Source organism: Brachyistius frenatus, unplaced genomic scaffold (genome assembly GCF_029030835.1).
Source record: "Brachyistius frenatus isolate BFR_SWC_R1_liver_20210118 unplaced genomic scaffold, ASM2903083v1 Contig_125, whole genome shotgun sequence".
NCBI lineage: Eukaryota > Metazoa > Chordata > Actinopteri > Embiotocidae > Brachyistius > Brachyistius frenatus.
The window spans coordinates 785,566-808,741 of record NW_027210724.1 but is presented as its reverse complement, the minus strand read 5'-3'; the positions used below and the strand labels follow the sequence as shown (position 1 = coordinate 808,741).

Here is a 23,176-nt window from a genome sequence, read left to right as displayed (position 1 = left end):
TACATACACATACACACACTGATATATTGATGAACACCAGACAAGTTTCAGTTTTTGTGAGCTAAAATTAATTGACTTTAAATGCACTTGTTAAAATGAAATTGTTATGTTCGGGTGGAACACGAGTACACTAGCATAAAATAAAAAAAAACCTGGGAAGTGAACTTTGAGCAACCCTCGGTTAGTAAAGGGCAAAAGTGACCAGGGATTTCATTCGAGGGTTGCAAAACCAATGTCTTTTAAATGAGCCACTTAACTCTTCTGTCTGAATTCCAGTACAAAAAGGTGTCTAATTCATACTTCTGCTATTTTGGGTGTAAAAACCACATAACGCCCCTCTTAACAGAGCCATCAAGAGAGCTCGCCCGACACTGAAAAGCTGGATGCAACAGCAGAAATACAAACCGGACTAAATACTACTAGAAAGGGACACAAAACGCTCAATATGTTGCCCCCCCCTCCCCCCACCACCAATAAAGAGAAACACCATATTGCTCAATTCCTAATGATCACTGTTACACTCAAACAGCTACACATCAAACTCCACACTCTGCTTGTCTCTGCCAGCCCATCACCCACTCACTTCCACTCCATGAGGCAGTGAAACAGACACCTCTCCAAATCCCTGAGGACCCCAGAGGCAGAGGACAGGAGGGAGAAGCTGAGCGTGGATGATGAGCCACTCTATTTAAACCACACACACAAACACACACTTACTCCTATCACTCCCTCTCCCTCTCTCCCCCCCTCCCTCCCCCCATCTGTCTTCTTCCATGCATCATTCACCATCCTCCCTCCTCGAGTCCTTCACTTCAATCTCTCCCCTCTCTCTACCACACTGACCTCTTGGATTAGTTTATTTGTAAAGAAACTTAAAGCCAGCCTTGGCGAGGCTTTTATGAGGAAAAACATGCATACCTCATCAGCATGAATCTAAATAAGGCTGTGACGGCAAAGAGCACCACATCCGCTAATTGAGATCATGTACCTATTGCCCTGTTTGCCTGAAGGAAATGAGAAATTCAAATAGCCTTCGAGACAGCAGTGAATATACTGAGTATACTGAGAAAAACGGATGTTTCCCCTCGCTCTCTTCTTTTTTTTAAATCTCTTTTGGCATGAAACATCATGATATGTATATTTACACCTCAGCATCAGTATGTTAGGGAACAGTAAGAAATGTACTGAATTAAAATACCCGTACATATAGATTTGGTAAATAATTTAAGAGGAATTTGCAGATAACTGATTTTTAACTGCATATTTATCAACAAAACATTTTGAAAATCGATCGCGATTTAAAATGCTTGAGTTTAGGTGGGTTTGTAATGAAATTAACTTCAGTTCGGTGTTCTATAAATCATATTGACAACACATTCGCTGGAGCTAATTTAACATATTTAAGCAGCTGGTTGCTGAGAAAATGACAAAACGTTGGAGTTTCACAGTCGATACAGGTATGTATATATGTGCTCATCCTACGTTGCACAGGCCTGCAGAGGACTTGATATCCATGACTTCCGCATCCCAACAAGCTATTTTGGGGAGGTGACCATCAAGCTAGATCTAATTTAATCGATGTTGGGAAGCAGATATGAAACGAAAATAGCAGCATTTAGGCAGATAATTAAACAAAGAAACTGAGTCTTCATATACAAACTGGAAATAGAAAGTAAATGAAAAACAGGGAGGCAGAAAACTGAATCTATCCAATGTCCAGACAGTGGGCAGGACTGACAGGAAATGGCAGCAACGCTAAGCAGAGAATGAAACAAAGAAGAAAGTGTGTCTTCATATACGAACTCTGAGGGTCAGAAAACTGAATCTATTCAATGTCCAGCCAATCTGACAGAGTGGGTGGGACTGACAGGAAATATGAGTTGTTTATGTTGCATGGTGAAATAATGTCAGCAGCAGAGAGGGAGGAATGTTGATTAGGTCCAGTGTGTTCAAGGACACAGACAGGTTTATTTTGAAAATAATAATTTTGAATTGAATGAAAGGAGAGTGTTTATTACGAAGCTCGATCATTTTACACTTGTATAACACTGCTGTTAGCCTGCTGCCCTGTGGCTCCCAGAGTTTATGTTTACAGTCATCATCATCATCATTGTCATCATCATCATCATTATTATCATCATCATCATCATCATCATACATTTCTGCCCATCACACTTGTTGTTTCTCATTGTATCCATGAGTATGACATGTCAGCATTAATCTTGCTTTATAGTAGATGCTATATTATCGATACTAATATAAAGTTCAGTGTTACTTTTAACATTCGAGTGGATTAATGGAGTCAATAGTAAAAATGAATCCATGATTCATTTTGCATCATTAATGATTCCTGGGAATCACCTCAACTGCAGTTTTGGAGATGCTGACGTAAATCCATGACCACTGCATATGTTAGTCTCTGTCCCCGAGATTTATGAGATATTATTAAGCCAAATTTGTTTTTGCCTTTTTTATTTCCCGTTGTATTCCCCTGTCTCAACCCTTTTATGCAGCAATAACCCAATGGCAATTAATGTTGGTTATTTTTATAGATTTTCCAATTGTTGTTTTATAATCTTTACAGCAGCCTGTAACTCGGATCTAAAAAGTACCACAATAATAAAATGTTATTTTATGCCCACACTGATTGGCAGCCGATCAGGACATGGAAATAAAAAAAGCACACTGCACAAACGGACAGTAAAAATGTACCAGCATCACCTGTGTGTGTGTGTGTGTGTGGGAATGATGAAACAAGCTTCAGACCACTGACAGTTTTATTGATATTCGTCTACCATTAATCACTTCAATGTGGTTAAAGATTAAAAGTGCACGAAGCTGCAGTGCAAAGTTAAACACAGAAATCTCTTCTCTGGAGTTCCAGAGCTCCACTATAAAGACAAATGCTATTTTACCGCAGGCACTGAAGTTAGACACCCATTTTGTTTGAGGGCAGAGTTGAAATGCAATTCTGAATGTTGATGACTCACATTTGGTTTATGACTTCAGGGTGCAACAGAAGCATCTTAAAAATGTTATGCATATATCATAAGTGGCCCTTATGGCAACACGGAGCACATCACACTACAAATCGCATTCGGAGAAGACAAAACATTGCAGATTGGGCAGGTATTGAGATGAAAAGCACACACTCGCTGCACCAATTGCACTCCAACACACACACACACACACACACACACACACACACACACACACACACACACACACACACACACACACACACACACACACACACACACACACACACACACACACACACACACACACACACACACACACACACACACACACACACACACACACACACACACACACACACACACACACACACACACACACACACACACACACACACACACACACACACACACACACACACACACACACACACACACACACACACACACACACACACACACACACACACACACACACACACACACACACACACACACACACACACACACACAAAATAGTCAAGTCCAGAAGAGGAATTAGGCAAACTGAGTGGTGAGTGACAAGTGAAATTGAATTTCTCTGCAGTAGGGGCTGAAAGGACTCCAGGGAGGAGACACACACAAGCACTAATGTGCCTATATAGACACACACAAGCAAGACAAGGTGCACTAAATTGAACATATACACACAGCATGAACAATGGCTGATAATATTTATATAATTATAATTGCTGGCACAGACAAACACACACATTCTCTCTCTTTCTCTCTCTCTCTCTCTCTCTCACACACACATAAACACATAAACACGTAAACACATAAACACGTAAACACATGTAAATCTCAATCCCCACAAGTTCCTGCTTCCCAATTTGCTGCCAAATCTGTCTCTACAAAACCAAATATTTTTCCTCCCCCACCATCACAATACAAATCACAACTGGCATTTCCAAATAAAACAAAAAGTTTGAGAAAAGCCTTCGTTAAACTGCAGCTACTTGGACGTGATTTGAATGTTGACGACGGAAGTGACTGCCGTGGAGCCGCACAGGAAAAAACTCCCAACAGCTGGATTCCAAATGAGAAATAATGAGGAGGGGAAATGTAGTTTGGTGTTTATGTTTTTGTACGAGAGTTATTATTTTTAATGCTATTTGCCTTTCAAACTAACAACAACACGCTTCATACCTGCAGTATCGTGTTCAGATGTGCAACCACACAGTGATATAACAGAGCTGGATTGGTAGTATGAGTCTATGTATATTTACACTCATGCTTCCAATTTGGGTGCTGTATGTTGCAATAGATCCAGATACTGTCTTCTGGTGAGAATATAGATACACGGGAGGATTCCAGCACTTAAAGTTCCAGAGTCTTTTTACTGTGCTATTTCCAACCTTTACTACCAACTTGCATTGGAGTCTGGTCTCTATTGAACTGTCAACATACTGTACCTATCTTGCGAGAGAATATTTTTGAGGATAAGCAATGTCTGGTGCAGTATAAAATGATCTCACAGGATTTTGTGTCTTCCGTTAATTTATCATAAAAATAATTTTTGGACAAGGCTTTTCCATAAAATGTTACCTGACCTGATCCAAAACAGCTCATTCTCTGTTTGGCCTCTGAACAGGAGGACAGTTAATGACAATGTATACTTTCAACATTCGTGTGGCTGCACATCAGACTCTAGACCGTATGTGTCAACTCATCATGCGTTGACTTCCCCTCTATGGGACAGTAAAGCAGACACCTTTCCAGGTCTCTGAGGACCTCAAGAAGCAGAGGACAGGAGGGAGATGTTCACACACTATATTTAAACCACATGTTGACAGACAATTACTCAACCACATCTCTTCTGTTTTACATTCATCACTCTATTCTTTCACCCATCATCTCCATCTCCACAATTTTTCCTTCGAGCCTCCATTACAGTCATACCCCCCACCCACCCACCCACCCACACACACACACACACACACACACACACACACACACACACACACACACACACACACACACACACACACACACACACACACACACACACACACACACACACACACACACAATTCCCTGTACACCAAGTCCTTTTGGGGTCATGGAAAAGCCAGCAACGGCTGATGGGACGCTGTTGCAGGAAAACAGGGTCCAAAAGAGAGCTTAAGTACATATTTTATGTGTTTTAATTCAGCATTATTGTGTTTTTTTACGATGTTGTGGTGCTTATTTGCTCCAATGTTTGTTTCATTGTCGTCAAAAAAATAATTTAAGAGCTGCAGTGAAACACATTTTGGAGGAAATGCACAGCTATTCATATATACATACAACAGTTACCAGTTTTGTGCATTACTGAGAAATGTATCAGCCATTAGTAGAATTGTTATTATCATTGTTTAAGATATTGTTAAAAAATGTCACTAACTTACTTTGATTCAATTAAAATGGATTCTCTTTTTACTAGAAATCATAATTTTTAGCTCTCTCCTTGCCTTTATAACTCCTCTTGTCTCATGGTCTCTCACCCTGCCTCCGTGTTTCACACACCAGTATACGTACGTCCTATGACATATCATCTGCTCTTTTATGCTTAGGGATGGCTGCCTTCCCTCAGGCATATTCTTTAACTCTTCTACCTCCCACCCTCCCACTCCCTTTTTCTCCCACCATCTATCCTAAAATGGATTATTGAAACATAAGGCATGATGTGGGGAGGCTTTACCAGCGGTTAACAGGGGTCAAATCCTGCCTCATTTGAATATATACTATCACAGTGAAGGTTTTCGAGCCCCGGGCAATAAGGGATATTGGAAGTATGGGTGCTTTCACTCTTTAGAAAGTCGAGGTTGAAAGGGAAAACAAAATAAGACAAGGCGTGTTTACAAAGCAGGGAGAAAGAAAGCACAGCCTGGGCATGAACAGCAATCACAAAGTATAATGAAAATAAGGACTGAGTTGAAATTACAAAAAGAGCAATAGAGCATAAAAAAAATGATGCCGGTTACATTGAAAAGCCAATGAATAAAAAAAAGTTTTGAAATTAGTGTTGAATATTTGGACTGATTCAGCTGATTTCACTGCGTTGGGCTATTGCAATGACAGGACAGACACTTCACTTTAATAATCAGTCTTACAGGGAATGTTTGGGTTGTTTGAAGTTTTTGTAATGGGTTTATTATTGTTACCTCTCATTTCTGTCATTTGATATGTTTATGTGTGTTTCCGTCATTTTTTTTTCTTTCTTCTTTTTCTTACTTCTATTTTATTCTTATCTTGTACTAGCACAAACTTGAACTACTTATCCATTGTCAGTAGAAGGGGGTTGGCATGTGCCCAGTTTAGAAAAGAAGGTAACCGTACCAGCACAGAAGCTAAGCAATGTACCGCTGTGGACGAGGTCAGCCACCTAAAAAAGGGGCATCTAACGCCGCGTTTCCTTTCCAGAAAGGCCTTTTCTGATAGGGAGGTGAAGTTAAATCACTTTTTTCAAAGCCACTAGACTCTTTTGACAAAACCAGTAATTTGACTTCGCAGAACACAGTAGTTGCTGGTTGGCTGCTACCTCGAGTGGTTAGTTTGTTTGTGTTAATGCGTGACTTTGTCGTCAGTTTGGATCTGAACTGTTAAAACACCGCCAAAGTTAAAAAATAACAGACGAACAAACCAATCGAGGCAGCTCTACACCAGCGACTCATGTTCTGAGACGTCAAATTACTGTTTTTGTCAAAGGAGTCTGGGTTTCTTTGAAGAAGGCATAGAGGAATGTTGCAGTTCTCCATCTGAGAAGGCTTCCTCTAAGTGAAGCTGTAAAAATATTCTAAACATAGCATACACTTAAACTGATATGGATTTTTTTTTTTTTTTACAAAGATATTACACATTTTTCATGTTGGTACAGCCGCCTTGTCCAAACTGAAGACGTGCAGCCCCACATATCTATGGCAGGTAAAATATTGACTATAGATAAGAACGTCATACAACTCCACTTCAACCAAACGAAACAATTCCAAGACCATCAAACTAAACAATACAATATGTTGTAAACAAGACACATATATGGTTACAAAGGGTTTCATAATGTACCACTGCTGCCTACTGCTATGGTGAAGGTTTAGGCAGGTTTAAGTAATGGTTAGAAAACTATTGATTAACTATTGTTAAAAACCGAGCTACTGGATTAAGATAAGGAAGTGATTCTAGCCAAGGTTAGAAGATGAAAAAAATTGGTTAAGGTTTGGGAAATGTAACACTTATGGGTAACAAATATTATATAAATCGGTATTGCCTGTGGGGAAACAAAAGTTTTGAGGGTGTATAATATATCCCGTTACCTCCGCCTTGGGCCTGGGACGTATTGGATGCGAGGCGTGTTTTCATTTTGGGGACCATGTTACCAGATGAGAGCAGCCATACTGCCTGCTTTGAGATGAGCGAGTCCTGCCTTGCGTGTGATTCATCTAGAGAATAGACCCGATGCCTATTTTTCTCGTGCCAACCAAAAATACACAGACAGACGATATGTGATCACATATGCACTATATGGTCACAGCAAAAACCCAGTGTAGGCTCTAATTACATCATAGCAATACTTTATCAGGTGAAGAGCAGCGTTTTCCCGCTGCCGTTTCCGTCTCTATCTCTCCTCTGTGTTGGTGTCTGTGTCTCAAAAAGTCAAGTGCCTGCTTTTTGGTTACAACTCATCACTTGTTAGACCTCAAAAATGTAATACTGATGGCCATCATCAAAGAGAAGCTTAAGACCTGCAGCAGCAGCGCCGCTGGTGACACGCAGCCGGTGTGTACACACACACACACACACACACACACACACACACACACACACACACACACACACACACACACACACACACACACACACACACACACACACACACACACACACACACACACACACACACGCGCGAGCTGCAGCTGCGCAGCCTGGGAGAGGCGACACACACGCCACGTAGACTGTGTTCCAGGTCTTATTATCAGAGTTAATTTGGTCAACACCAAATATACAACAAAGGGATTATATTAAAAAAAAGCATTTTAAACAAATGATATGTATTTTCTCCAAAAATATGTGCACGTATCTAAATGCAGCTAGATGAAGGGAATCAGTGACAAGAAGACAGCAAATGTATATATATATATAGATATACATATCTATATATATATATGTAGATATATGTAGATATTCTCGTAAATTTAAAAAAAACTCTCATTTGGATCAATATAGAATTAAAATAAATAGCCACTTTTGTATCAAACACATCTAATATTCATCAAGCAGACACCACTGATGGGATGACATCTAATTGCACACACACACACACACACACACACACACACACACACACACACACACACACACACACACACACACACACACACACACACACACACACACACACACACACACACACACACACACACACACACACACACACACACACACACACACACACACACACACACACACACACACACACACACACACACACACACACACACACACACACACACACGTCTCTTACCGGGGTGAAGTTCATGACTTTGAGGATCCAGATGGTCAGCGCCAAGTTGACGATCATGGTGGCGAGGAGGAGGAGGATGAAGAAATATAAGCATCTCTTCCTCCAGCCGTAGATACCCACTGCTGGGTAAACCTGGGCACCGCACACCGACGCCCCCCGTTGGTGGAGGGGGTTGGGTTGTGCTGCGAGGATATACTGCTCCTGGGTCATCTGAAAAGGACCAAAATGTAAGAATATGTGTAAGAATCACTGGATTGAATGAGGAAGTTGTATTACATATCAAATGTGACTTTGACGGATTCATCTCTGTTGCTCAGAACCCAAAATTTGAAGGAAAACTTTTTGTGAAATACATTATAAATTCTGAATATGGCCAGTTACAGTTTGTGAAATGAGGACATGAAATGCTTCATTTTGTCGGAAAATTTGAAGCGATTCAGCTCTGTAAAGATGCTAAACAAGTATCACAGAGAGGCATGCTCTGTAAGAATGATGTCTAACCGTCATTGTACCATTCACACTGGGATAAGACTTGTAATGATGATATGCTTGACTCGAGTCAGGCATATCCCTATTATAGGTCTAGTTGTGTCTGGTTGAGTTAAGAGTTCACAGGTCCACAGGTCTCAAGTCAGATTTATCAAAAGAAAGAAAATATACAAAGACACTGCACACTGTAAAAATAAATCGTATTCTGCACTGACCCACAGACTCTGGATTAGGACTATTGTTATAGTGAGAATAGCTGCAGCTCAGTGCAGACGCAGCTGCAACAAAGACACTCCATCAGAAACGTCTTACTGTTGAGTTATAAGAAGTGTAAATGACCAGGTTATGATCCATATTATATCCTGAATGTGATTCAAACTGAGATAACACAAAACAGGAGCGAGTGTTTAAATCAAGGTATCTATTGACAGCTCAAGCAGACTGAACCTGAACACAATGTCAAATAATTACTAGATGTTCTACAATTACAGTAATAGTGCAAAACTGTAAGAGTAAAAAATGAATCCCCTCAGTGACACCGGTGAGTATCTAACACAGGACACCAAAATGACAAGATACGGCACTGCTTGCAATGCAGACAAAGATCAGACAGACGGGAGCGGGGTGAACTTTTAAGGTTTTGGTCGAGGAGGACTGAAAGATAGAAAGTATGAGGAGCAGAACAAGACTGAAAAAAAGGAGAGAAACTGAAGGTGTTTGAAAGTTTTGAGTGTGAGATAGCAGGCGAGAGAAAGACCAAAGCATGATAAAAAATGAGATAGAGGTGGAGCCGTAAAGTGGAAAGATAGTACAGCATTGAGTACCGAGAGATAGTGAGGGAGGATGGAGAGAGAGAAAGAGAGAGAGAGAGAGAGAGAGAGAGAGAGAGAGAGAGAGAGAGAGAGAGAGAGAGAGAGAGAGAGAGGGCAGATAAGAAGGCGGAGGAGGACCGAGTCCATTAGTTGTAGTGCAGCAGGCGGAGTCATTGGTGGCAAGAGATATGGACACTGGCTGCAAGGCACTACTATCTCTGTCCATCTGACTCTCTAACTCTCTTTACCTTGCTCTCTATAGCTCAAATTCTCTCTCCTTCCCTCCCCTCCGCTCTCGCTAATTCACTCCCTATCTCTCTTCTGCAACTCTCTCTTCCTTTATCAGCCCCTCTCTCACACATACACACACATTATGTCTTTATTTGCTGAGGCTGCATGACCTTAACACCTCACAGACTGTTGATTTGTCTTTCCCCCCCCTGCAATGCTTTTTCTCCATATAGTCTTGCATGATGATACCAACAAGCCTTGATGGAAACAAAAATGCTGACTCTTGCCTTGCCCGCAGGGGAAAAAAAATAGGAAATGCCGACTTGGCCTGTTGAAGTTCAGTTGTTATTTTTAGAGGAAGAGTCAAAAGCAAATATGAACCTATTATCTGTTTCTCCACAGGGGGTCCGGCTTCTCATGCACAAAAAGCAAAGCCAAAGGTCATTTTGAGTCAATGTTATGATACCTTCAAAACTTAACCTGTGTTAAAGTTCCGGAATTATAGACAACAAGAAAAGTCAGCTTTGACATTGTTTAGGGTGATGATGGGGTCATCACCCCTAGCCGCAAACAACAAGCAAAGCAGGACATTGGTGTCTCTGGTTGAAAATAGTTATGGGTGATGTCTACAGTGAAGCAGGGGGAAGGATTCTGCTTACCTACTTAAAATCACCACAGGCTGTCTACCTTTCATCACCAAAGTCTGCTCTGAACTTAATTTTTGTAATTTCTGTCAAACATCAGACCCACATGTGGCAGAACCACGGCACATTAAATGAGGTTCGAGAAAGCACAAATATATCCCTATGGTCAATGCCTGTTGCTTTGACTCCTTTATCCTACCGTGTCTATTCATATTCATGTGTTTATTTCCTTATTTATGCATGTGATGTCAGTGTCATTTTGCATATCAAGCTTGGAAATTAGATCAAATCACAGGAGGTCAGTCGAGATGCACTCTATGCCAGGCTTCCATCATAATGACCGTCAGCCATCGGACATGTACGGAAGGAATTATTGTAATTGCTAAACTAGTGAGCTACAGCTAAACAAATATTGAAAAACAAAAACTATTTTACTGTTGGTTAACTTTGATACAGGTCTCAGCAGGTTGTTCCCCTTCCCATTAGGGATCAGACTCAGGTGTGGCATCCAGTTTACCTCCAGCCAATCAGACGAGGTGTTCATGAATAATGCAACTATTATGTAGATTGATTCAGCAACAGCTGGCTGGACAGACAGCTGAGCTGTGAGGAAAGATGGGCTGAGAAAGATGGGCTGAGAAAGGTCTAAACCTGCTTTGGTGAACAAAATGTGATATGTTTAAAACAGACTCAGCATTAATAAAAAATGAGTAAAAAAGAAAAAAAGCAACAATACCAGATGTGACTGTAGATATCGCAGGCATTGTCCAACACTTGATAACATAATCCTTATCTCATTTAGCAGAAAGCAGTTTTGAGCAAACCAAGGATACCTATCCTGTCTTTTCATGTGAAAGTTCAAGGGCAGTCACCTAAAAGATAATAATGTCACTTCAACGACACCAGTCTGACGAATTCTCCAAAGTGATGGTGTGTTACTGAATTTAACACAGCGGCGTGTTTTCCTTTACACTCCAGGAGCCATTTTCCACCTGAATTATCCAAGAAGCTGGGTGACTGAACTGTGATAGGACAGAGCAAAAACACATCGACTCCAGACGACAAATGTACCCAGGATGCATTGAAGACCCAGTAGACCAAAACCCATCCGGAGGAGCACAGAAACACATTCGGTGACGATGGAGTGTGAATTCGATGTGTATACTGTATATGCAGCAGTTATTCAAACGTTAAAACAGCAATGCATTTGTTAATATTGAGTACAAGAAAAAAAGAAAAAAAAACAGCATTTAATTCCAGATTTAAATGAGGGGATGAAAGGATGTGATACAGATTACAATCTGTTTTTTTGGAAAAGGATCATGGAGCTATTTTAAATGTGCATATATAACAAGCGTTCGATATTCTGACCTAAATGTAACCCAACACATTTATATCTGAGCACAATCTGCATACGAGACATTCATGCCAAAAAGAAAGGAGGCTTCGTGTTTTAAATGGGCTAATGAATGTTTTGTCTTTTCACAGTGAAGACATTTTTCAGCTGCTTTTTGACCGCACGTGGTCACGCTGTGCACACACAATGCAGATGAAACAAGCTGAGCACAAGGCATTGGGATGGGCTGACTATCATTTCATTTTCTGTATTCAAAGTCCACACTGAATCAATAGCAGAGCGCGCGTGTGTGTGTGTGTGTGTGTGTGTGTGTGTGTGTGTGTGTGTGTGTGTGTGTGTGTGTGTGTGTGTGTGTGTGTGTGTGTGTGTGTGTGTGTGTGTGTGTGTGTGTGTGTGTGTGTGTGTGTGTGTTGTTATGTTTTGCGGAGTGTGCACTGGACTTTTCTGTGGGGACCTAGAATGCTAATAATTTTCCTGCAAGCATCAACAGTGGGAATCAATGGGTGCACACATATCATTGTCTGTGGGTGTGTAGGTGTATACATTTTTTCATGGATATTTCTTAAGGGCGACAATGTAAATCACTAACAACAGGTTTGGTTTTCACTGGTTAAACTCTTTTCTCTCTCTTTTTTTTTTTAAATCAACAGCATTGAATTACATAATGCCATTCCTGGATGGTGTGTATTCGGTTTTATGACTTTTCAATTACTCCCGTCACTCAGTTATTTACTGTAACCACTCTCTGTTATGCTCTGCCAGTGACTCACACATTATCATGCCTCTATATTTGTGTCTCATTTCACTTAGAGCCATGCATGGTTATCAATCCAACTCAGCACTTTGACAAATTTTTTTTCTTTTTTTTCCATCCATACAGCTTTTTTGCCAGGGAAAACCCGCTGCTTCCCTCCTTTCATTATATCTTTTTTTTTTTTTTTTTTAGCATTCCTCAACCTGGTCACGAATTTTACCCCTAGTTTAGATTACCATTAAAAACATATTTCTGTCCTTGGACTTAATTTTTCCCCCTCGTCTCTCCTTCCCCGATCCTTTTTATTCGCCCTGACATACTTGGCTTTACTGCTAAAATAATGAATCTCAAGAAAAATTTTACAAAATATATACAGTCATTGACTATAAATTGTTAAACCATAATTTGTAAAATACCAAAGTAACAAAGATTTGGTTCATTATTCCACTGCTGAATAGTATTTCATCCCTTTTCAGGTAGAGTTGTCACAGGCTGCGGCGACTAACTGGAGCTAAGTGACTTAGCACAGAGGTTTTAGCAGCAGTTGTTGCGCTGGCTGGCTGAAAGCACGTTCTTTTTTCTCCTGTTTCACTTCATTTATTTCATCTTTTCCTTTCTTTGTTCTTAACCAATCCATTTTGTTTTCCCCCCCTCTAACCTTTTTTCTGCCGAGCACTCGTCCCTCCTTCCCGCTCTCTTCCAATGCATTTCTTAGATTGAACTGACAACGGAGTCATCAATCAATCCCATGGTGCACCACAGCCTGAAGGCCCTGCACAGCGTGGCCTAACTTTATTAACACCATAATGTCCTGACAGCCATAATAACAACAGATACTGGGGCCATGTCACCATGGATACCATTAAAGCATACCACCGGCTCTCTAACAGAGAGTTCAGTCGGTTCAGGGAGTCTGTATAAAGTAGACTCGCCATGCAATACGTAAAGTGTGTAGTCGACACGACACGACACGACACGACACGACACGACACGACACGACACGACACGACACGACACGACACGACACGACACGACACGACACGACACGACACGACACGACACGACACGACAAACCTGGGTAAGTAACACACACTCGTACCGTCTTTCTCCTCTGAAACTCACCTCTTGACTTTAAAGACTTTGGCAAACAGATAAGTGGACAAGAAAATGATGAGATGAGATGAAGAAGAGGAGATAAACATAATGAGACAAATGAGGGAAAATGAAAAGAGGAGAAATATATTTGCTTGTGATGAATACATGAGACTTTTCCACCCCCGCAAGCCCTCAAAAGAAGCAGCCCAAAATAAACAGCTCCACTTTCCTGAGAGCTGATGAGCGGAGACGAGAGGATGAGAGATATTACTTGAAGAAATCTTTCTATGAATTTGTCTTTCATCTTTTAATATTATTAATATTTCATGTACAAAAACAAATCCATTAGAGCAAAAAGGCAATCACAAATTGGCTCACACATACAAGTGTTGAGGTTCTTCGCAGGTAACAGTTAACGGTTTGGTTAAAGCTAGAAGCAATATGCCTGAGAATGTCATTTTAATGATGTAAAATATATAGCTTTCAATGTAAATTGATTTTACATTTTACAACTGTGTGCATTTTCATTTAGATTTCCTACGATGCTTCTCAGCATGTCCAGAAAGAGAACTGTCAGAGCGAATGAGCACTGATGCACAGTGTCTTTTTTCCACATTATGTAACTAAATAAATGTTCTTACATGTGGGATGTGAATTATGTGAGATTCAGCTTCGTGACAAAACAAAAAAGAGTAGAGTGGGAACAGATGTACATGTGTGCTGCCTGATAATGTATGTGCAAGCTAGATAAATGGACACAGGTGGAAACAGATACATTAAACATGAACTCAAGGCCAGATAATGAAAAGAAGGGTGAACGGATGGACATGTAAACAGTATATCTGAGAGTTTAAGATTTTCTTTCACAGATGAAATCCATATCTAAGTGTAATTAACATGCACCCACGGCTGATTGGTGCTGCCGCTATATGTGAAGTGCTGAGGGCAATCCGATGTATCTGTCAGCCAGCATCACACAGTCGGGGCGCTCTCCTCATGCTTATATTCAATCAATACCACCGCTTCAGTATCGCTCCACTTCAGATGGCTCTGATATTCTCTTTTTGATTCTGCTTTAAAAAAAAAAAAGATAAAGCTCAACCACCGTGGGTTTTGTTAACAGTGAACCTGATGTTGTTGGTTGAATGTGGAGCAACTGAATGTTAGCCCGAGCTTCTTCCTTCAGTTTAATTCTTAGTAACAATACACTGACATAGATGAACAGATGCTACTCCAAAAGTGATGTAATACATGGTGGGACCAAATACTGGACCATTAGTGTACTGGTTATAAATAAAGTAAGAATTATGATTTGATTTCTTTAATGTCACCTATGGTACTATGTCTGTTCTCTAATATCTTGAAATTATGTTCTATCCCTAATGCATTCGTGTTAACAGTCTTTGCTTTAAGGTTTCAAGGCTGAAAACCAAGCACTCACATCATCTGTCAATTAAAGAATTGGGGCATCACTGTGGATGCTTGGATTTTAGAATGAGGTTGGATTGTTGGCACTCTTAGGTGCTAATAGTAACAACATCACCTTTTTAATTGGGGCATAACATATTCTCTCTACATAAAAAACTGCTTTTCCGAATATTGATTCAATTGTATCATAATTACAATAAACTAAAATGGATTGAATAAACATTTTTCACAAAAGTGAAATACATGAAACCGTTTGCAATGTTGTGTTTGAGTGTAAAACATGACCGATCAAACTCATCGAATTATAAATATGATATTAACTGTGCTGATGAAAAATATTTACCATTTTATATTTATAATTCTTATCCTTTCCTATTCATTTTCAGTTTTTTTTTTTTTTTTAAAGATTGTGTAACCTTTTGTAATCATATTCCATATTAAAACATATCATACATTTCCATAGTACCATATATGTGTAGATACACAAATAACAACATTTGGAACACAGTGAGGCAGCAGGTGAGCACATGCGTGACGGATAAAACACCGAGGGAGTTTATGTCCAATGCTTACACATGCAACACACTGTTGGTGTTTTCATGCATATGTACACTTGTTTTTCATGTGCTGGTGTGAGTGTGTTTGTGTGACTGTGTTAAAACATGAAGCCAACCAGATTGGGAGGCCTCTCTCTATTGGCTGGAGGTTGTTGGTTTGGACAGCTTGCCATTGCTCTCTGTCACTGTGGGCATTCAGGTGTTCAGCCAGTGGATGGATCACACACACACACACACACACACACACACACACACACACACACACACACACACACACACACACACACACACACACACACACACACACACACACACACACACACACACACACACAAATCCACGCAAAAACACACACGTACATAAACAGAGAGCGAAAAGGGAGTAAAAAGAACCCAAGCGTACATGTATAAATATATATAAAATAAATAAAAAAAATAAAAAAATCACAAACACGTGTGGACAATCACAAACCACACCGCAGCTACATGCACCAGAAAACACAAAGGAACATTGTCAAACATAAACAGTGTGTTCACCCTTAAACACATTCAGACACACAAACAGAGCTCCTGTTCAGTGAGGCGCTCACTATTCCAACAGATTTACGTGGTTCTGCTGCAGGCCTAGTGTAAAAGGAAAAGACTTAAGAGGACATTCTCCTTCTCTTTTTCTGGCTACACACACACACACACACACACACACACACACACACACACACACACACACACACACACACACACACACACACACACACACACACACACACACACACATCTACCTATGCCAAAAGCACAACAGCTGTCTCCATATAAACAACCTGCGACAGAATGAATTTGAATTTTCTCTTATTCTAGCGTCTTAAACTCGTTCAAATTGTGGTTCAAATTCTCCTCCATGATAATAAACTGAATATAATGTGTTTGTGCACTGATGGTCAGGACAATGCAAGGCATTTTAGGCTTCAGCTTAGGAGTTCAAATCACTTGTAGACATTTTTCACCATTTTCTGATCATTTCAAAACCAATCAACTAATTCATTATTCAAGAAAATAATCATCAGATTAACAGATAATGAAAATAATCATTAGTTACCACCCAACCAGCGCAAATGTTCGGCTTCACGCTTTGGCACCAATTTAGAACATGGGTTGTTATACATTAAGCAGTTTAAACAAACAATCTAGGCTGTGTGGGTTTTTTTCTGACTAGTACATCCTCCTTCATCCTTGTGTTTTCCTCTTCATCTGATGTTTGTGTTTGTTGAGACCCTGCTTTGGTGCTAAAGGGGCTGCTTTACAACTGTCTCTATTTATAGAGACTCCGGAGTGAAAAGTTGTTCTCATTTGTCTCTGTCTAGGTTTATCTCCATCCAATGATGTCTTTCGTTTGTTCGGGACCCATGAGACTAATTAGTAGATGATGGAAATGGAGAGGGAAAACAAGAGAAGCCCTGCAAGACTGAGATACTGTAAAAAAAACAAAAAATCAAATTAGAAAACACATTTTAAAAAGAGAGAAAAGGCAGGTAAATAAAAAAATAAAAAAAATAAAAATACATCAATACTTGTTTAATTGGTAGGTTCATGGCTCCCATTGGCCCCTAATCTGGTCAGTAGGGAAGTTTCCTCCACAATGAAGCAGCCATCATCTCCAACTTTATCCAGTCACATGCTCCTATGAAGAATATTTGCCTTCGTAGGCACTGAAGGTTGAATTGGTTCTTTAACTGCCTGGTTGCTTTAGAATTGTTTGAAAATCGATTGGTTGAAAACTGCTCTCTCACAGCAGACCTAAGCACGTGCTTACACCCACCAGCAGAAGGATAAGTTTAGCAAACAAGTCAGTAGGTGCACAGCAGAGAAAGTGTTTCAGAAGCAATTCTAGTTTCATTGTAAAGGTATTGCCTCATCAAGAATTCTAGCTTTTAAAGCACAGCAGTCACAGTGACTCTTCCTTAATGGGGGAAAGAAAAGACTCCCCCACATTTGTCATGATACATGACATTTCTGTTGAACATTCATGAGAATATTTCCAATTTATTATCTGTAAGTGCTTCATTCATCGCAGTTATTTTGATCGCTCTGGCAAGTAATACTTTGTAGCATTTGTTGAAACGATACATTTCACTGTGTAGGCCATTTGAGGACCACGGACAGCTCTGTAGCCATACACAGTGCTGGGTTAGCAAAGAGCTCTCCGTGGTGCTGAAGGAGGATCTGCCGTTGTAATATAGTGAGATTATAAAGTGAAAGATCAACAAAACTTGTTTATGTATTTATTTACAAGCTGGGTGCTGTGCGGTTGTCTTACAACACACTAATCCTATTTAAGTCTTGTGTTATATATGCAGTCACTTTTGTCCAGGTAAACATGCAATGTGCCTCATTGCTTGTCATAATGTCTGGGTCTCTGTGAGTATAATCTGCAAAGTACACTGCTGTTTCTTTCTCCGTCTTTACATTTGTCTTTCTCCCCTTGAGTTCTCCTCCAGCCCCACTCTTGCTCTTCCAATAATGCTGATTTCTTTTCCTCAGCCTCCCTCCCTTTCCTTGTCTTTGGCACGCCGCCTCCCGCTGAGTCAGTCTCTGTCAATCAAAAAGCCGCCACTGTTAAGCACAGCCAACACCAACAACAGACTTAAGCTGTTTTTTTTATTTTTTGTTTTCTCACTCTCTAATGAAGAGATAGATGGAAAGCATCATGGAAACAGACTTCGCTGGGAATGCAGCCTGCTTTTTACAGCGCTTTGAAAATCACAATAAAAGCTGACGAGCGAGTATGGTTGGAAGATTTGTTCATGCTGAACAATCTGTGTCGCTCCTGAAATGTATATTTTAGCTTTTAGCAGCACAACTTTGCAATTAAAAATGTATTCAACATCTGATTGGTTTCATTACACAATCAGATGTTGACATTTTCTCTTGTGTGCATATGATGAGTCATAGTAGCTAGGAATAGGAAAATATGAAATGATAGATAGCTAGATAGCGAGATAGACAGCTAGATAGACAGCTCGATAGATAGATAGATAGATAGATAGATAGATAGATAGATAGATAGATAGATAGATAGATAGATAGATAGATAGATAGATAGATAGATAGATAGATAGATAGATAGATAGATAGATAGATAGATAGATAGATAGATAGATAGATAGATAGATAGACAGATAAATCCTACAAATAAGGACATTTTTTTTATTTAGGTATACAACCCATTCGCAACCACAAAAAACAAGTCAACTCCTGTATTGAAAGTCGATTCTTAAACGTTAGGTTAAAAAGATGTCTTCACTCTGATAAATCACTGTGTTAAGAAAGCTGGTGATGTCGTGACAGTGTTCCAATAAGGGACGTCATACTTCAGAACAGGTCGGGAACACAATGACGGGTTGAAAGGACGGAAATGAGAGCAAGAAAAGAAGTTTATACTGAGAAGTTTGTGTTTGTGTGTGTGTGTGTGTGTGTGTGTGTGTGTGTGTGTGTGTGTGTGTGTGTGTGTGTGTGTGTGTGTGTGTGTGTGTGTGTGTGTGTGTGTGTGTGTGTGTGTGTGTGTGTGTGTGTGTGTGTCGGTACAGTAGAGAAGATAAACTCTGTGACTTTGAGAAAGGGACAAGAAAATAACTGTTTCGCTCCCCCACTGTTTATTTGTTAGAGGGGTAAAACAATGGTGCGGCAGCTCTGTGTGTTTATGTGTGTGTGTGTGTGTGTGTGTGTGTGTGTGTGTGTGTGTGTGTGTGTGTGTGTGTGTGTGTGTGTGTGTGTGTGTGTGTGTGTGTGTGTGTGTGTGTGTGTGTGTGTGTGTGTGTGTGTGTGTGTGTCCGCCTGAGATAGCGACACTTGAGAGAGGGAAATACAGGGAGGAATCACAAGAGGGGGAGGAAGACGATTTCCAAGGGCAGGTACAGTGCGAGAGATGTGATGGACGCCTGCTGTAAGTGCATCACATGCCTGCCTGTGTGTGTCTGGGTATGTGAGCGCGCATGTGTGTGTGTGTGTGTGTGTGTGTGTGTGTGTGTGTGTGTGTGTGTGTGTGTGTGTGTGTGTGTGTGTGTGTGTGTGTGTGTGTGTGTGTGTGTGTGTGTGTGTGTGTGTGTGTGTGTAAATCTTTCCTGGTGACAGAATCAGCGCACAGGCTTTATGACCCCACTCAGTAGGCTGGCCTCCTCAATCATCACCACCCCCATACACATTAATATACACACACACACACACACACACACACACACACACACACACACACACACACACACACACACACACACACACACACACACACACACACACAGACACACACACCTCATTTTTCCTGTCTCCATGCTAACTTTTTAGGCATGTGCATGTCACTCTCTTTTATTTCAAACACAACTTCTATTTTCAGAAAGTTTTTTTTTTTTGGCAGAACATAAATACCAAGTTAACTTTGTGCCTTTAACTCGACCCATTGTGGATAGATACATAACTACACAAGTTAGCACACACAATCGGATGACACAGTGGTTAAGATACAGCTTTCTCTCTCTCTCTCGCCGTCTGTCTTCTCCGTGATGTCTGGCGCAAAGCAGCACCAAGCACACCACAAGTGTTCGATAAATTGCTAAAGTGCGTTTGCTAAAGTGCGTTGTTCTATAGAACGACTGCGTGATTGAAAAACCAAAACCTGGTCTTAAATCAAGTCAGTATTTTCCTATTACTTTTAAGGCTCATCATGAATACATTATTATGTTCCAATACAGGGGGATGCACAACATGTGTTCTTGTTACAGACACTAACAAACTGCAGCACAGAAAAATTGAAAAATCTAAATTAAAAAGACAACAAAAAGGAATATTGTTATTGCGTACATCAATCGGTTCAATTAGTCTAAAAACAGATCTGTTTTCTTTGCAGAAAATACTTTTTTTAATTTTTTTATCGAGTCGGAAAATCCGCCTTGGTGCAAGTGCACCTGGCTGTTAAAAGGAAATGAGTTTCTGTCAGGTTAAAATTAAAACACACCTTTGCTCAATTAAGAGACTCGGTAAAATGCCTTTGAACCATGTGCCTTATTTTGTGCTCAGATAATCCACTGTTCAAGTGGATTTGGCCCTAAATGAACTCACCCCATGATCTTTGGACCGTTAAAACCCTGTATCTTAAAGTCATGTTTGAGTAATGGCAAAAATGCTTAAAATATAATATAAGTGAATGATAAAGACAAGTAAATGTTAAAACACACACACACACACACACACACACACACACACACACACACACACACACACACACACACTTGAGGCTGCATGCCGCAAAAGAATGCTATGATAAACACAAATAGACAATTATACAACAATTTCTTGACGTTGCTCCACATGACCATGACTATCAGTCCCACTTCTGTAGTTGCCTTCCAATTGAATTTCTGCCACGATTTAAATAACTACTAAAAGCTAATTAATGCTGACGCAACTTTTTTTTGTAAAATAAGTTCAACAGTAAATTACAAGTTTACGAACTACAAAATAAAAGTGAGCAGATAGCATTCGCGCTAAAACCCGAGTGGATCTCAGACTAAATTCTCTGGACGCAGTCAAAAGGTTTTGTCCAGTTTTAGCCTGTGAGCTAACAATTTAGCATTAACAGGAAGCATCCTCCATCCCACCTTTATCCGTCTTGACCTTTACCTACACCTCTGTCTTCCTTTCAATGACTCTTCTCCTCCCCCCGCCCTCTCCCCCTTCTCTTTTCTATCTCTCTTGCCATCATTCACTGTACTTGCATTTCTTCCTGACTCCTATCCTGATTGAGTTGTGTGTTGTCAGCCCAGCAGCCCGACTCAAAGCTCCCTTTCATGGCTCGGACCAAAGAGTGTATGTGTGAGTGATGTGTGTGATGTATGTCCAGCAGTCTCTCATGTCCGAGTTCCTCTATGGGCCACTCATACATCAACCTCCGAGCCCTGCACCACATAATGGAACGAGGAGAGTCTGGCTGACAAAGTGGGGATGAAAGAGAGAAAGAGTAAAGTGTTGTGAGATAAGGAAATTAGTGACGGGAGGGCTGGCAATTGACTATGTGACTTAAATACACGTCTCCCTCTCTTTCATTTCTTTATCTCTCCGTCTGCCATTGTAACCATCCACATTCCATCCACAAAGCCTCTTGGAAATGCTTTTAGCGACTCCAAATACTTCTGTCCTTGCTTTACTCGTCACAACAAGGTGAATTAATTTGCCTCTTCCATTTCTACAAAGCTAAATAATCAGTCCTATTTTTCGGTCAAGCTGACATCATTCCAGTTCACAAGAGAACTCATCAGCCTTTCCCTCCTCCATACTCACGCAAAACGGTTTCTATTTAAAGTCCGTCTCAGTCACCGTTGTCATATATTAACGCAACATTATTTCTCAAAGAGATAATCTTCAGAAAGATCTGTAAGATTTAAGCCTGTATATTTGCATTGCACACTGCTTGTTGCCTGGGATTTCCTGGCACTAAATCAGACTTGGTTGCTTTCTGATGCTTCCACTGTGAGTGAATTCAGAATCTCTGGACTTGCCGTTTACCTTTTTAATCCTGCATTGACTTGCCTTTGAAAGAGCTCCCTCGTTATTTATCTCCATGCTTCTGAGTCCACTTTGAATTTTAAGAAGTTTCATCCAATTTTTAATGCCGCTTCAACTAAAAAAATGAACGACCAGTTTACCTTTAAAATCAACACATAAACAAGCACAGTAGTAATACATGCTTTACAAACAGGAACATTTCCATCTAGAGGAGTAATGTAGCAAGCAAAATCACTCGCATTCGACATGCACTTTCTTCTTGAAGGACACTCTGGCCACTATCAGGATCTTGCGTTCTGACATTGACAGTGTATAGGAACTGTACATCAGGCTTTAGAAAGTCATGGACATTACATACAAGCGCACACATACTGATAAATGGACTTTCTGAAACTCGATTGCTGCGTGTACACCTTCCATGGGTTTCCAGTGTGTGCGTCAGCAAAGCAGTCAGAGCTGAGTTGCTAGTTTAATAGCTGACGTGGGACTATGGCCAGATGGAAATAAATTAGCTAAAAGAGAGGTCAAGAGAAACCAAGTGGGTAGAAAAGCTTCCGTAAAGAAAACTGAGCCAGTACCTTCAAATATAAAGTGAAACTGACCAACACATGAATGTACGAGATCCACTTTTAAGTATAAATACAAGTGATTCCTAAGCAATTTCACAAATAGAAGCAAAACAGGGCGAGACTCAACTTGGACATTTTTTTTTATTAAAAGTAGGATTATCAGTCGACCCTGTTA

General features: G+C 40.3%; 1 protein-coding gene across 1 annotated transcript in view; it reads right to left on the bottom strand.

Annotated features, from left to right (window-relative positions):
* Positions 1-23,176, bottom strand: part of LOC138629999 (zeta-sarcoglycan-like) — a 328,227-nt gene that overhangs the window by 136,993 nt on the left and 168,058 nt on the right. The window contains exon 2 of the mRNA XM_069714077.1: positions 8,518-8,727. Within this exon, the coding sequence (XP_069570178.1) occupies positions 8,518-8,727 (210 nt within the window). The remainder of the gene's footprint in view (positions 1-8,517; positions 8,728-23,176) is intronic.